The 11714-nt window shown below is 41.4% G+C and overlaps 1 protein-coding gene across 1 annotated transcript; it reads right to left on the minus strand.

Moving 5' to 3' along the window:
- Positions 1 to 6546: 6546 nt before the first annotated feature.
- LOC104417806 (protein CPR-5) lies at positions 6547 to 10567 on the minus strand. The gene is made up of 5 exons (XM_010029019.3): positions 10096 to 10567; positions 9261 to 9317; positions 8780 to 8815; positions 7899 to 8642; positions 6547 to 7365 (listed from the first exon to the last, which is right to left on the minus strand). Exons 1-5 carry the CDS (start codon positions 10516 to 10518, stop codon positions 6817 to 6819), a joined length of 1809 nt encoding a protein of 602 aa, XP_010027321.2. The 5' UTR covers positions 10519 to 10567; the 3' UTR covers positions 6547 to 6816.
- Between the last annotated feature and the right edge of the window lie 1147 nt (positions 10568 to 11714).

Below are 11714 nucleotides of genomic sequence, written 5' to 3' on the forward strand. Positions count from 1 at the left end.
AGGTGCGAGCTCGTTGGGCTTAGGCGAGCCTCGAGGCGGCTCGCGCCGGCGGCCGGAACCGGCCAAGGCCAAAGAAGAAGGAAAGAAAGAAAAGAAACAAAGAAAAGGAAAAAATAATTAAAAACTCGATATTTTAAAAAAGAAAATTAAAATAAAATGAAATGAAAATGTATTGATAAAAAAATAAGGTGGAATAAATTATGAAAAATGTTTTTCATTTTTGAAAAATGAAAATGTTTTCCTTAGGTTGATTTTTTAATCATAAAAATTATTTTTCTTGATTAGTTTATTTTTTATGAAATGAATGCTGGAAAATCCAAAAACGTTTTTGCTTAAAAGTTATTTTTCGTAAAACGAACGGAGTCCTAAATTCAACATTCTCTCGTTTCTTTGACAGAAAGATCAGGACCTTGTCGAACCTGGGCAACAACGGCAGCAAAAGATATTCCAAGATGGAGCGCCATTGCCTCCACGTCTCCGCCGGGGTCGGGAGAATTGGGGCCGTCGATGGGTTCTTGCGTGGAGATGGGCGGAGAGAGGGACGGTGCGGGTTCCCCGGCGGGCGGCACCAGGAGAACGGCGGCGGCGGCATCAGCAGCGTCCATCGATGATCGAAGGAGGAAGAGAGATAGTGAGATAGAGTGAGAGAGAGAGAGAGCAATTCATGTGTCGGAAAATGGGGCTTTTTTATGCCCTTTTTTTAATTGTATTATTATTTTTTTAAGGTCTTCGTCCAGATTTCCTTCCTCATTTGATTCCGTTCCTTACCGTGGGAGCTCTGCAAGAATAGGAGCGTGTAGAGTACGCCAACTTGTTACTTGTGGGAGAAGTTAATTGGGAAAAAGCGTTGTTGCAACTTTGCATCTGAGTGTCTCGCTTTAGCACTTAAGCACTTTTGAGTAGGATTGATTGATTCCTGATTCGTCCGCTTCCAAGGTGAAACCAAGAATCGGATAAGGAGGATCGGTTTTCAAATTCTAGGATCGAAAATCTGATCAACCAATCTTGGAATAAAAAATCGGACCAACCAACTGGTCCGATTCGGTTTAGTGGAATCGAAAATTTGTTGTTCGAGGGCAAAAATAAATTGCGAAAAAGGAAGCTTTCCGCCAATAAGTTAAGCAGTAATCAAATTCAAAATATAGGAAATTCAAATTTTAGGATCAATAATACTGTTCCGACTGGAGTCTCAAAAGGTGCAATTGTTGGTGTGGGACTTGGGGCTCAATACAAATGGAAATGAAAATGAAAGCCGTGTGGACATCACCAATGTGAATGCTCCTAATTTTCAACATTTGCTGTGCTTAGCTTTCAATTCTAATAAAGGCAACCTCGGCTCTCAAGGTACGCTCCTTGTCCCTTATGGAGATGCCAGTGTTTTGTCGAGGAGTCGATAAAGTTGCCTCTGGTTATGCTAATATGCAGAACTCAAGTGGCATTGTTGGGTTTGACTTATTTAAAGAAAGCGTCTAAAATATTGCAGATTGTTATTGGGAAGGTAAAGTGCAAAGCTAAAGGGAAGGTAAAGCAGAAAGCAAAAAAGGGAAAGAGGGGAATATAAAATCTAAAAAGGGCAAAGGGTTTTTCTCAGCTTTTTATTATTATTAATTTTTATATCAACCAGTCCGGTCTAGTCAATTCAGTTGGTCCGTTTCCCATCTTAGGATTGGAAACCGGACTGATCAGTCATCGATTCCAAGAATGGGAACCGAAAACTAGACCGCCCTCTTCAGAAACTGCCCAGAATCGGCCGGTTCGGTCCGGGCGGTTCCCAGTTCAGGCAGTTCCCATTGCATATCCCTACTTTTGAGACTTGGTCAAGTACTATGGGAAGTTTTTGTACTTATCAAGAAATGTTGGGCTACACTTTCTTCTTTGCCTCAGTTAAGCTTGACCTATTATTATATAGACCAAAATAAAACTGTGGGTTCATTTTGGTAAACAGGAGGCAGCTTACTAATAGGATCTTTTCCATCAAGGATCAGTTGGGGGCTGTTATCACTGATCCTATTTTTGTGCCGCAAGTTTTTGTCCGGTTTTTCTCGAATTTGCTCTCTCATCATGAGGCTTTATCTAAACCTTCGCTTCAGGAGCTGAAGACGTTTGTTCGTCACCTGCTTTCAGATACTCAGGTGCGCTCCCTGTGTGAGCCGATTTCTCCCTCTGAGATTAAGAATACTCTATTCTCTCTTGCCAAAGGCAAGGCCCCAGGTCCCGATGGGTTCTCGGTAGAGTTCTACAAGACTAATTGGGATTTAGTGGGGCTGTTGGTGGTGGAAGCAATCCGGGATTTCTTCTCTTTGGGACAGTTTCTAAAGGAGGTAAATACCACTATCCTCGCCCTAGTTCCTAAAGTCCCTAACGCAAGTGCAATCACTGATTTTAGGCCTATCGCATGTTGCAATACCATTTATAAAGTCATTACGAAGATCCTTGCTAACTGCATTGCTGCCGTCTTAAGTGATTTGATAAGTCATTCACAAAATGCTTTTGTAAAGGGTAGGAGGATTAGAGATAATATCATCATCGCTCAAGAGTTGTTTGTTGGATTTCACTTAGAGCCTTATTTGCCCAAATGTGCTGTCAAAGTTGATTTCCATAAGGCCTATGACACGGTTGATTGGGATTTCTTGGATCTTACTCTCCATGCCTTCTGTTTTCCCAAGTGGATTATTATTCTAATTATGGTTTGCGTATGTACGCCGAAATATTCGATCTCTATCAATGGTGAATTGCATGGTTTTTTTCCTGCTAGAAGAGGACTTAGGCAAGGTGATCCTATGTCACCTTACCTATTTACCTTAGTCATGGAAATTTTCTCTGGGATCTTGCTCTCTCGTATTGCTAGCAATGACTTCAAATATTTTTTGAGATGCAAATCTGTGCAGCTGACTCATCTCTTTTTCGCCGATGACGTATTCATTTTCTGTCAAGCTGATTGAGCGTCGGTGACAATGCTAAAAAGGGGTTTGGACATTTTCTCCTCATGGAGTGGCCTCTACCCAAATAAAAACAAAAGTGAGATTTTCATCTCAGGAGGGGATTCGTCTCTTTGTAATAGGGTGCAATGGGCCTTAGATTTTCAAGAAGGGAAACTACTGGTTTGCTATTTGGGTGTTCCGATTATTACTACTAGATTGGGCGAAGTAGAGTGTGTTGCATTGACTGATCGTATTACTGCCAGGGTTCAATCTTGGGCGCAACGCTTTCTGTCCTATGCTGAGAGGCTGCAACTCATAAGGTCAGTACTCCTTGCAACTCATAAGGTCAGTACTCCTTTCAATTCAAGTATATTGGACTAGTGTCTTTAACCTTCCGTCCTCGGTAATAGCTAGTATTGAGCGCATTTTGAGACAATTTTTATGGAAGGGCACGAACCTTGGCCGGGGTGGGGCCAAAGTCTCGTGGGACGATGACTCTCTCCCGAAGGTTGAGGGCGGTCTAGGCATTCGGAAACTTAAAGATTGCAACAAAGCCTCCAAGTTAAAATTTATCTGGATTCTTTTCACTGGTAAAGAATCGTTGTGGTGTCGGTGGGTACACTCTAACTTCTTAAAGAAAATAAATTTTTGGATTTCTTCCCAGCCTGGTCAGTGTTCTTGGGCATGGAAAAAAAATCCTTCAACTGAGGAATTACTTTTGGTTATCCTTTGTGTGGAAGATTGGAAATGGCCTATCAGTGTCTCTTTGGCATGATTACTGGCTTTTTTGTGGCCCGCTTGATACCTTTATCCCTTGCTCATTCCGTGAAGGTTTATGTCTTCCTGACTATGCTATTGTTGCGGATCTATTTAGCTCGGTGGGTTGTTTATTTAAATCCTCTTTGGAAAGATGGGGATCTCTCTTCCGGTCCTCTCTTCGGCTCGTGACAGGTTTACCTAGTGCTGTGATGCTTCTGGATCCTTCTCTGTAGCTTCAGCATGGAATTCCATTAGAGTCGAGAAGAATCGTGTTGATTGGGCGTCTTTTGTATGGGACAATGCTATAGCCCCGTGGTTCCAGTTTAATTTATGGCTTATAACTAAAAATCGCCTGCCGACTCAAATGCTGTTTCTTTCTTATGGAAGAATCGACTATAATGTTTGTGCCTTCTGCAATGATGTTCCAGATTTTGTCAAACATTTATTCTTCAGGTGTCGCACCTAGGCTTCTCTGGCCTACTTTTGGGCCGCTAGGTGTAACCTCCCATGGCGGAATAAATGTTGGAAAGACATCCTTAGTTGGGCCTTAAAGTTCTTATCCAGTAAGGACTTCTTCCATTGCATTGCGCGGTTCTCTTTTGGAGCTATGTGTCACCCTATTTGGAAAAAGAGGAATGCGATTATATTTCGGGGCGAATCTCAGCTCTAAAAAACCACCTTATTAAGGTTGTGAGGGATAAAGTTATAACATTCAAAGATGTTCCTCCTACTCGAGGAATAAGAGGCTTCAGCGTGGTTGGGGTTTTGACCCTGCGGTGTTCTCTTGTCCGCCTAGTGCTCCGTAGTTGCTGTTTTGCCCGAGTTGCTCCTAGCTTTTCTTGGCTCTCCATTCTTAGCCCGCTTCCTTTGGTGGGTTGAGGGTTGGTCAGCCTTGTTGTTATTTCTTTCCCGCTTGTTGTTTTTTTGTTGCTGTTGCCCTTGTGGCTTTTCTTGTTTGCCTTCGTGGCTTCTTATATTGGCTCCCCTACACTCTCTCGTTTTGAGGTTTGATTGTAGGTTTTTGGTGCCGGTCCTTTGTAAATTGCCTTAGCTATATATATTTATTACCTTTTACAAAAAAAAAAAAAAAAAAAAACTGTGGATTGGATTATTAAAGCCCAACTCCGTCGCGCTCGCTCTCTCTGGACTGGATCTCAAGTCCCCCCAATCTTTGTTGGATGTTCTTTGTTCTGAAGCCCATTTGGGTTGTTATTTCAAGTTTACTATGAGGTTTTTTTAACCAAAAAACAAAAAAAAAGTCATTCAAAATATATCCGACCAAAATAGGAAAATTCACTTAAGAAATTTTCAGCTGGGTTGGGATTTGATACTATGTCAAATTCGAATTCGAGATCGAAATCATGGTTCGTGAATCATAGTATTGGACTCGAGATTTGAGAATCACGATATGGGTCTAAGCTCGAAGACAAGAACCCGAAGGAGGAGGTTGGATCTCAAGTTTTGAGGGTTCCCTTATTTTTGTGATCCTTGCAGGTTCCTTTCATAAACAGATACTATGGAAAAGCGCATGAAGTTCTCTGATGCTATCTATCTGCAAAAGCAGTGATCTGGCCTGGAGATGTTCTGCATCTCAATTTGCTGCTCAGCACTAAAATGACGAGTTGCTCGACAATTCTCGTGCACCAACTTGAGGTGGCAGCGCCTCGTGCACTACTCTTTCTGATCAGTAGAGTAGTTGTCTAATGGTGTATCTATTTATTAGTTGCCATTAGATCTTCATTTCTTTACATTGTTTTTTTTTTTGGCAGAAATCTTTTAGTTTCTTTTAGTTCCCTGAGGAGTAGCTTGTAACGTGTATCTCTGAGGCCTATGTACTTTTAAAGAACAGGGAGCTTTAGGAAATTCAAATCCTTCATTTTGCTTTTCTTCCTTCTCTAGGGTTCATCTTGGATCTTTTATGGACAATAAATCATTCATGTTCAATACTGCAACGTTTGAATACACGGATATTATTTCATTGTACTAAGAGAAATTGTTAGGAACTTTGTCTGAGCAATTTCATCTGTGCTGGAGTTATATGCCAGCCTTTGGTAACGTCCGATGAATCAGGGAGTGGGATCTGTATTGCAGGCAAATGTGTCATGACACATGCAGCTGGGTGCTCTTACGAAGTTTCAAGTCGCTTTGGAAGTCGGTTGATATTGTCCAACTATTGATAAATAAGGCTTTCCTTTGTGGAAAAGTGATGAGGCGGATAGGGAACAAGAAAAAGAAGATGATCACGAGAGATTGTTGGTAGCTCTTGGATTGTAGATCTGAACTTAAGGTTTTTGGAAAAATAGGAATAGCTATTACCACTCACTTGTGGATTCTGCTCCTTGGCGTTTCAGAGAACAGCTCTAATAAGATCAGAAGTTTCGTATCACTTCACAAATGATTTTGCAATCATTCAACTCCATTCTTGTCTCATGACACGTCGTCTGCGAAAACAAATTGTCGCTAGTGATCTACTAAACTTCGTAGCAAGTGTTAGCCACCACTTACGCAAATGTTTCATCACTTCGGTGTTCCGTGGTCATTTGGAGCCGCAAGGGGCAATCGAGTAGTTTTATTACGCAAATTCAAGTCTTATGTATGTTCGGTTTGTTTGCGCCAAGTATGTTCTCAGCCAACGTTTGTGCGTAAACTCTGAACAGAACTCTCCAATCAATCTCTTCGTCTGAAGAGTGCATTTGCTGCCATGCTTAGAGTACATACTAAAAGCAAAATTATTTGTACTTCTGGTTACTTCTCAATGTAAATCCACCATCTCTGTATCCATTTTGCTATGCACCACATCAGCCGCACCCATGAGATGATTCAAGTCACTATTCTTCTCATTGTTTTTTAGTTTAACCACCGAATAGACTTGGTAAGAGATTGCACCACTTACAGTTGAAAAAATTACACCTCGTCATCGTAATAATACAGGCCAAGACACAAGCTCTCTAAGCTTTATCCTATGATACAGCCCTCAACAGTCCCACTTATCTTTTATGGCCTTTATGTCCCTTCTAAATAAAATACAACACTGCCCATTACAAAAAGTTTCAAATCCAAACCCAAAAGAGCTTGAGTCCTATAATAAATATGATTTACCCTACTTGAACTCCTCTACACCCTCCAACTGCATCGGCTAGCTCCAATCACTATCGCCATCATTAGACAGATGGTCCACAATGAGCTGCGAGAAATGATCCTTCCATTCGACCGGACTTGCAAAAGGAATAAGGCCACATAACAGAGGAAGAAAGATTAGAACAGCAGCATAGAATAAAATCTGCCGAACCCAGTATGGAACCATCACCGCATCACTCCTCATCCCTTGGGGTGTGGAAACAGGCCCATGGAGAATGATAAACAATCTTGACGTCCATATATTCGACAAGAAATGCAGGAAGCAAAGAGTCTCCCAGAAGATGAGCCAATGATATCCGCTTCCTCCCAAAGTGTCGACACAGAGCTTTCCTGCAAATCCACAGGCCGCTCCTAACAGCAAAAGCAGAAAAGTAACCGGCATCGTTTGGTTTGAAGTTGTGGAGCGCTGGAGGAGCAAATAAGCAACGGTGAGGATCATCAGGACACCAAACAGCATCCGGCTCAGAATTTGGATCTGACATCTCAGCATTTGAATTCCCGAATTAAAAGACACCACAGGCTCCGGGATCCACCAAGACCTGGATTGCTGAGAAGAGAGAAGTGCACATCATCAGGAAACCTTTACAGTACAGGATAGTCCTTATAATTAACCGTTCAAAAATCGCAGAATTTCAAGGTATAGACAAAGCAAAAGAAGAATAAAACTCTTATGTCCTTCCCAACAGTGATATAAGCTACGAAAAAAGACAAAACAACTTTTACACCACTAAATATTTTAGACTAACCCTCTCAGTTTCAGATGAAGCACAATGACACATCCTGCATGTTTTACCAATAACCACAAGCAACTCCCTATATTTTATTTTACAAATTTCTAACACCTTGTTAGAAACTGTTGGACCAAAAATGATTACAATACATTCAAAATCACTACAATTTAATTAAATAGAGATTGTTGTACAAAAGAATGCGACAATTTTAGACTTGGAGATCACTACAAGGTTAAAGTATCCATTGCCTCAATGAACTTCCCCCATGGTCTGAATCACCACTTCAATATGTGTATACTATAAATTCAAGCAGGAGATGCAATAAATAAACAGAAGAAAAAGCTCTTGCCTGGGTTGAAGGTGAACAGGATTCGGTAGCTTCGGCAAGTTTTTGGTAGGAAAAAACATAAGCTCCATATAAAAGGGAAAGTGACATTATAATTAAACCAGCAACAAGACAATCTATGCACTTTTTAAGTAGCTCTGAATGTCTCGTGTCTTCTAATTTATTCTTGAACTTTTCTTCGTTAAAGGATGCCTTTGATATGCCCATAGCCAACTTTGATCTCCCCAGACGATTTGCATCATAAGTGAGAGAGAGCTGCGCTTCTTTTAGCTTCATCTTTTTCATGACAAGACCAAGTTCCAATTCCTTAAGGTCATTAGATCGAGTCTGTTCCACGATGGATTTCTCGAAGGTGCTTCTTATGGGCTGGCTGATAACAGGAGGTCCAGATCTGCTACGAGAAACACAAGCAAGTTGATTTTCCTCTCTTTGTTGGCTAATCTGGCATATCATAGAATCTCTTAGAATATGTTCTTGTGCCTCCTTGAACATGTTTAGATGATCTGGACTGTCAGAATGGCGCAAAACTGGTTCTGCTCCAAACTCTTTCAAAGAGCTTGAACAACTTCCTTTGTCCATAGACCCCTGTGGATGCATGTTGGATGTTGAAATCGTAACATCTTGCTGGTCCAATTGATACATTTTCTCTTGTGATGAGGATTCACTAATCAACCTAAGAGTCCGTAATGTGCTCCTGAAAGACATCTCAAAGTTGCTTGCAAAACTGGTAAATTTGTTGCCAAATCCCTGTTCCCACATCAACAAAACAGAATGTACAAACTTCAGTAACATGGAACCATGTGGGACTGGCCAAGACTAAACAAGGAAACTCAACTTGTGAGCCAGTTCCAACTGATGAGACAGCAGCATAAAGTCTTGCTTACATTGGATAATGATTCTCTGACAGCAGAAGTACAAATCTGCAAATGACACAAATCTTACAGATTAACCAACCAGTATAATAATCTTTAATATGTCTAACAAACGTGTTAGACTGCAGGGCACATATGCGGAGCAAAGAAACTGTGATGCATGTTTCCAGGTGATTCAGTGGATGGAATCAATGAGTATTGTGATTTTTTTCCCATAATATTTTATGAATCATCCGTATTATTATACTTTAATAAAATTTGCAAAAAAGAGTACATCAAATGCCTAACATACTAGACTTGAAATATTTAAAAGACTTGTTCTGGCATTATCACACCTGATAGCAAAAGAAAGTTACGTCTACCCACAGTAAAGTGGGCTCAACTCAGATTAACAATAATCAATGAATGCATGGCCATCCATGACAAACCATCAAATGCCAAGCAAAAGAAGCATACCCATGGACCCAGATCACAAGCGAAAGAAGAAGGATACCTGCGAGAGATAATCGACAGACATCTTTTCTCGTGTCGTATATTCCCTTTCCAAAACCTGCAGTAATGGCACCATAAAGTAGAAAGGTCAGCAGACCAATAATTATACCAACAAGGGAACATCAAATCCTCTGCGTATTAATTCAGACAAATATATTAAACCCCTCTAATCTTAATGTATGATTCTCCTGATCAAGGGTAAGTCTATCTATTCTATCATGCATTTAATTCAGTTGACTAAGGCAAGGCCACATTGGATGTCCTTTGTAACAAGAGAAGCATTAAAAGCTTAAATCTTGTGAAAGTTTGCAACTTTAAGGATAATGGAGACATCTTATTCCGCGTTCTTGCTCATAAGTCCATCAAGCAAACTCAACTTGAAAATATATACTCGAGTTCAATGCAACAAGAACGCAAAAAGCAATGGACTTTATGAAGTTTGATATTGATAACGATCTCCAGCAGAGACAGTTTCTCAAATTTCTCACCTCAAAGTTCGAAAAGAACTAATGGCAGTTCAGAAGAAAACAATAAACGATCTTTCACAACGTCTTCCCCAATGAGCTACATACCCGAAGAATCGGGGCGCAGAATAATTACATGTAACTATTAGACCATCATAATGTCAACAAAAAATCCAACAATTCATTCTCCAGGACACCAAAAATAACCCCATATATCGGAAATCACCATATCAATCAACACCCAATAGCACAAAAACATTTTTTGTATAAAGAAAAGAACTTCTTGGTCCATCCCTCAAGAGAGATGCCAAAATAATACTAAATTCCACATTCTCTTGTTTCTTTGACAGAAAGATCACGACTTTATCGAACCTGGGCAACAACGGCAGCAAAACACATTCCAAGAGGGAGCGCCATTGCCTCCACGTCGTTCCCCGCGGGCTGCGCCGCGCCGAGCAGGACCCGAGGGCCTCGGCGTCTGCGCAGAACGCGAGCGCCCCTCTCGGCAGGACGCGGAAGAAGAGGACGAGCCGAAGACGAAGACGCCGACGACGACGACGCCGCCGCCGCCGCCTGCGAAGCGACGCCCTTGAGTTTCCTCCGTTTCTTGACATTAGCCTTCTCCCCGACGGGCTTCGAGGGCGGAGAGGGAGCTTCGGCCGGCGGACTCGGGCCGCCGCGGTCGGGAGAATTGGGGGCGTCGATGGGTTCTTGGGCGGCGATGGGCGGAGAGAGGGACGGTGCGGGCTCGCCGGCGGGCGGCGGGGGAGGGACGGCGGCGGCGGCGGCGTCCATCGACGATCGAAGGAGGAAGAGAGAGAGAGAGGGCAATTGATGCGTCGGAAAATGGGGCTTTTTTTATGCCTTTTTCATATTTTATTATTTTTTTTAAGGTTTTCTTCCAGATTTCCTTCCTCATATGATTCCATTCCTTACCGTTGGAGCAATACAAGAATAGGAGCGCGTAGAGTACGCCAACTTGCGGGAGAAGGAAAATAGGAAAAAGCGTTGTTGCAACTTTGGATCTTCGCTTTAGCGCTTAAGCACTTTTGAGTAGGACTGATTGATTCCCGATTCGTTCAGTTCCGAGGTCGAACCGAGAATTGAATGAGGAGGACCGGTTCTCATATTCTAGGATTGAGAATTTAATCAACCAATCTTGGAATAAGAAATTGGACTGACCAACCGGTTCAATTCGATTCGATTTAGTGGATCGGAAATTTGTTGTTTGAGGGCAAAAATAACTTGTGAAAAGGAAGCTTTTCGCCAATAAGTTAGGCAGTAATCAAATTCAAAATATAGGAAATTCAAATTTTATGATCAATGATGCTGTTTGGATTGGAGTCTCAAAAGGTGCATTTAGATTGTTGGCAAGTGATTTGGGGGTCAATACAAATGGAAATGAAAATGAAACCCATGTGGACTTTGTCAATGTGAATGCTCCTAATTTTCAACATTTGCAATGCTCAGCTTTCAATTCCAATCAAAGCAACCTCGACACTCAAGGTATGCTTCTTGTCCCCCATGGAGATGCTAGTGTTTTGTCGAGGGAGACAAATAAAATTTATGGAGTCGATGAAGCTGCCTCTGGTTATGCTAATATGGAGAACTTAAGTGGCATTGTTGGGTCTGACTTATTTAAATAAAGCATTTGAAATATTGCATATTATTAGGAAGGTAAAGCGCAAAGCTAAGGGGAAGGTAAAGTAGAAAGCAAAAAAGAAAGAGGGAAAAGTAAAATCTAAAAGGGCAATGGGTTTTTCTCTTCTTTTTTTTTTTTAATATCAACCGGTCCAGTCTGGTCGGTTTTATCAATCTGGTTCCCACTTTGGAATAAAAACCGGACCGATCGAGCATTGATTCCAAGAATTGAAACCGGAAATCAAACTTCCATCTTCGGGAACTGTCTATAATTGGTTGATCTAGTTCGGTCTGGGCAATTCCCTTTACATATCCTTATTTTTTAGAGTAGGTCAAGAATTGTGGGAAGT

The sequence above is a fragment of the Eucalyptus grandis genome, chromosome 8 (genome assembly GCF_016545825.1).
Source record: "Eucalyptus grandis isolate ANBG69807.140 chromosome 8, ASM1654582v1, whole genome shotgun sequence".
Taxonomy (NCBI): Eukaryota; Viridiplantae; Streptophyta; class Magnoliopsida; order Myrtales; family Myrtaceae; genus Eucalyptus; species Eucalyptus grandis.

Excerpts from the sequence above, each read along its gene's own strand:
- LOC104417806 (XM_010029019.3), bottom strand. The coding sequence starts at position 10,518 with ATGGACGCCGCCGCCGCCGCCGTCCCTCCCCCGCCGCCCGCCGGCGAG. Across the intron at positions 8,816-9,260 it reads CTGTCGATTATCTCTCGCAG|ATTTGTACTTCTGCTGTCAG; the intron begins GTATCCTTCTTC and ends TGTCATTTGCAG. Across the intron at positions 7,366-7,898 it reads CCTGTTCACCTTCAACCCAG|CAATCCAGGTCTTGGTGGAT; the intron begins GCAAGAGCTTTT and ends CTCTCTTCTCAG.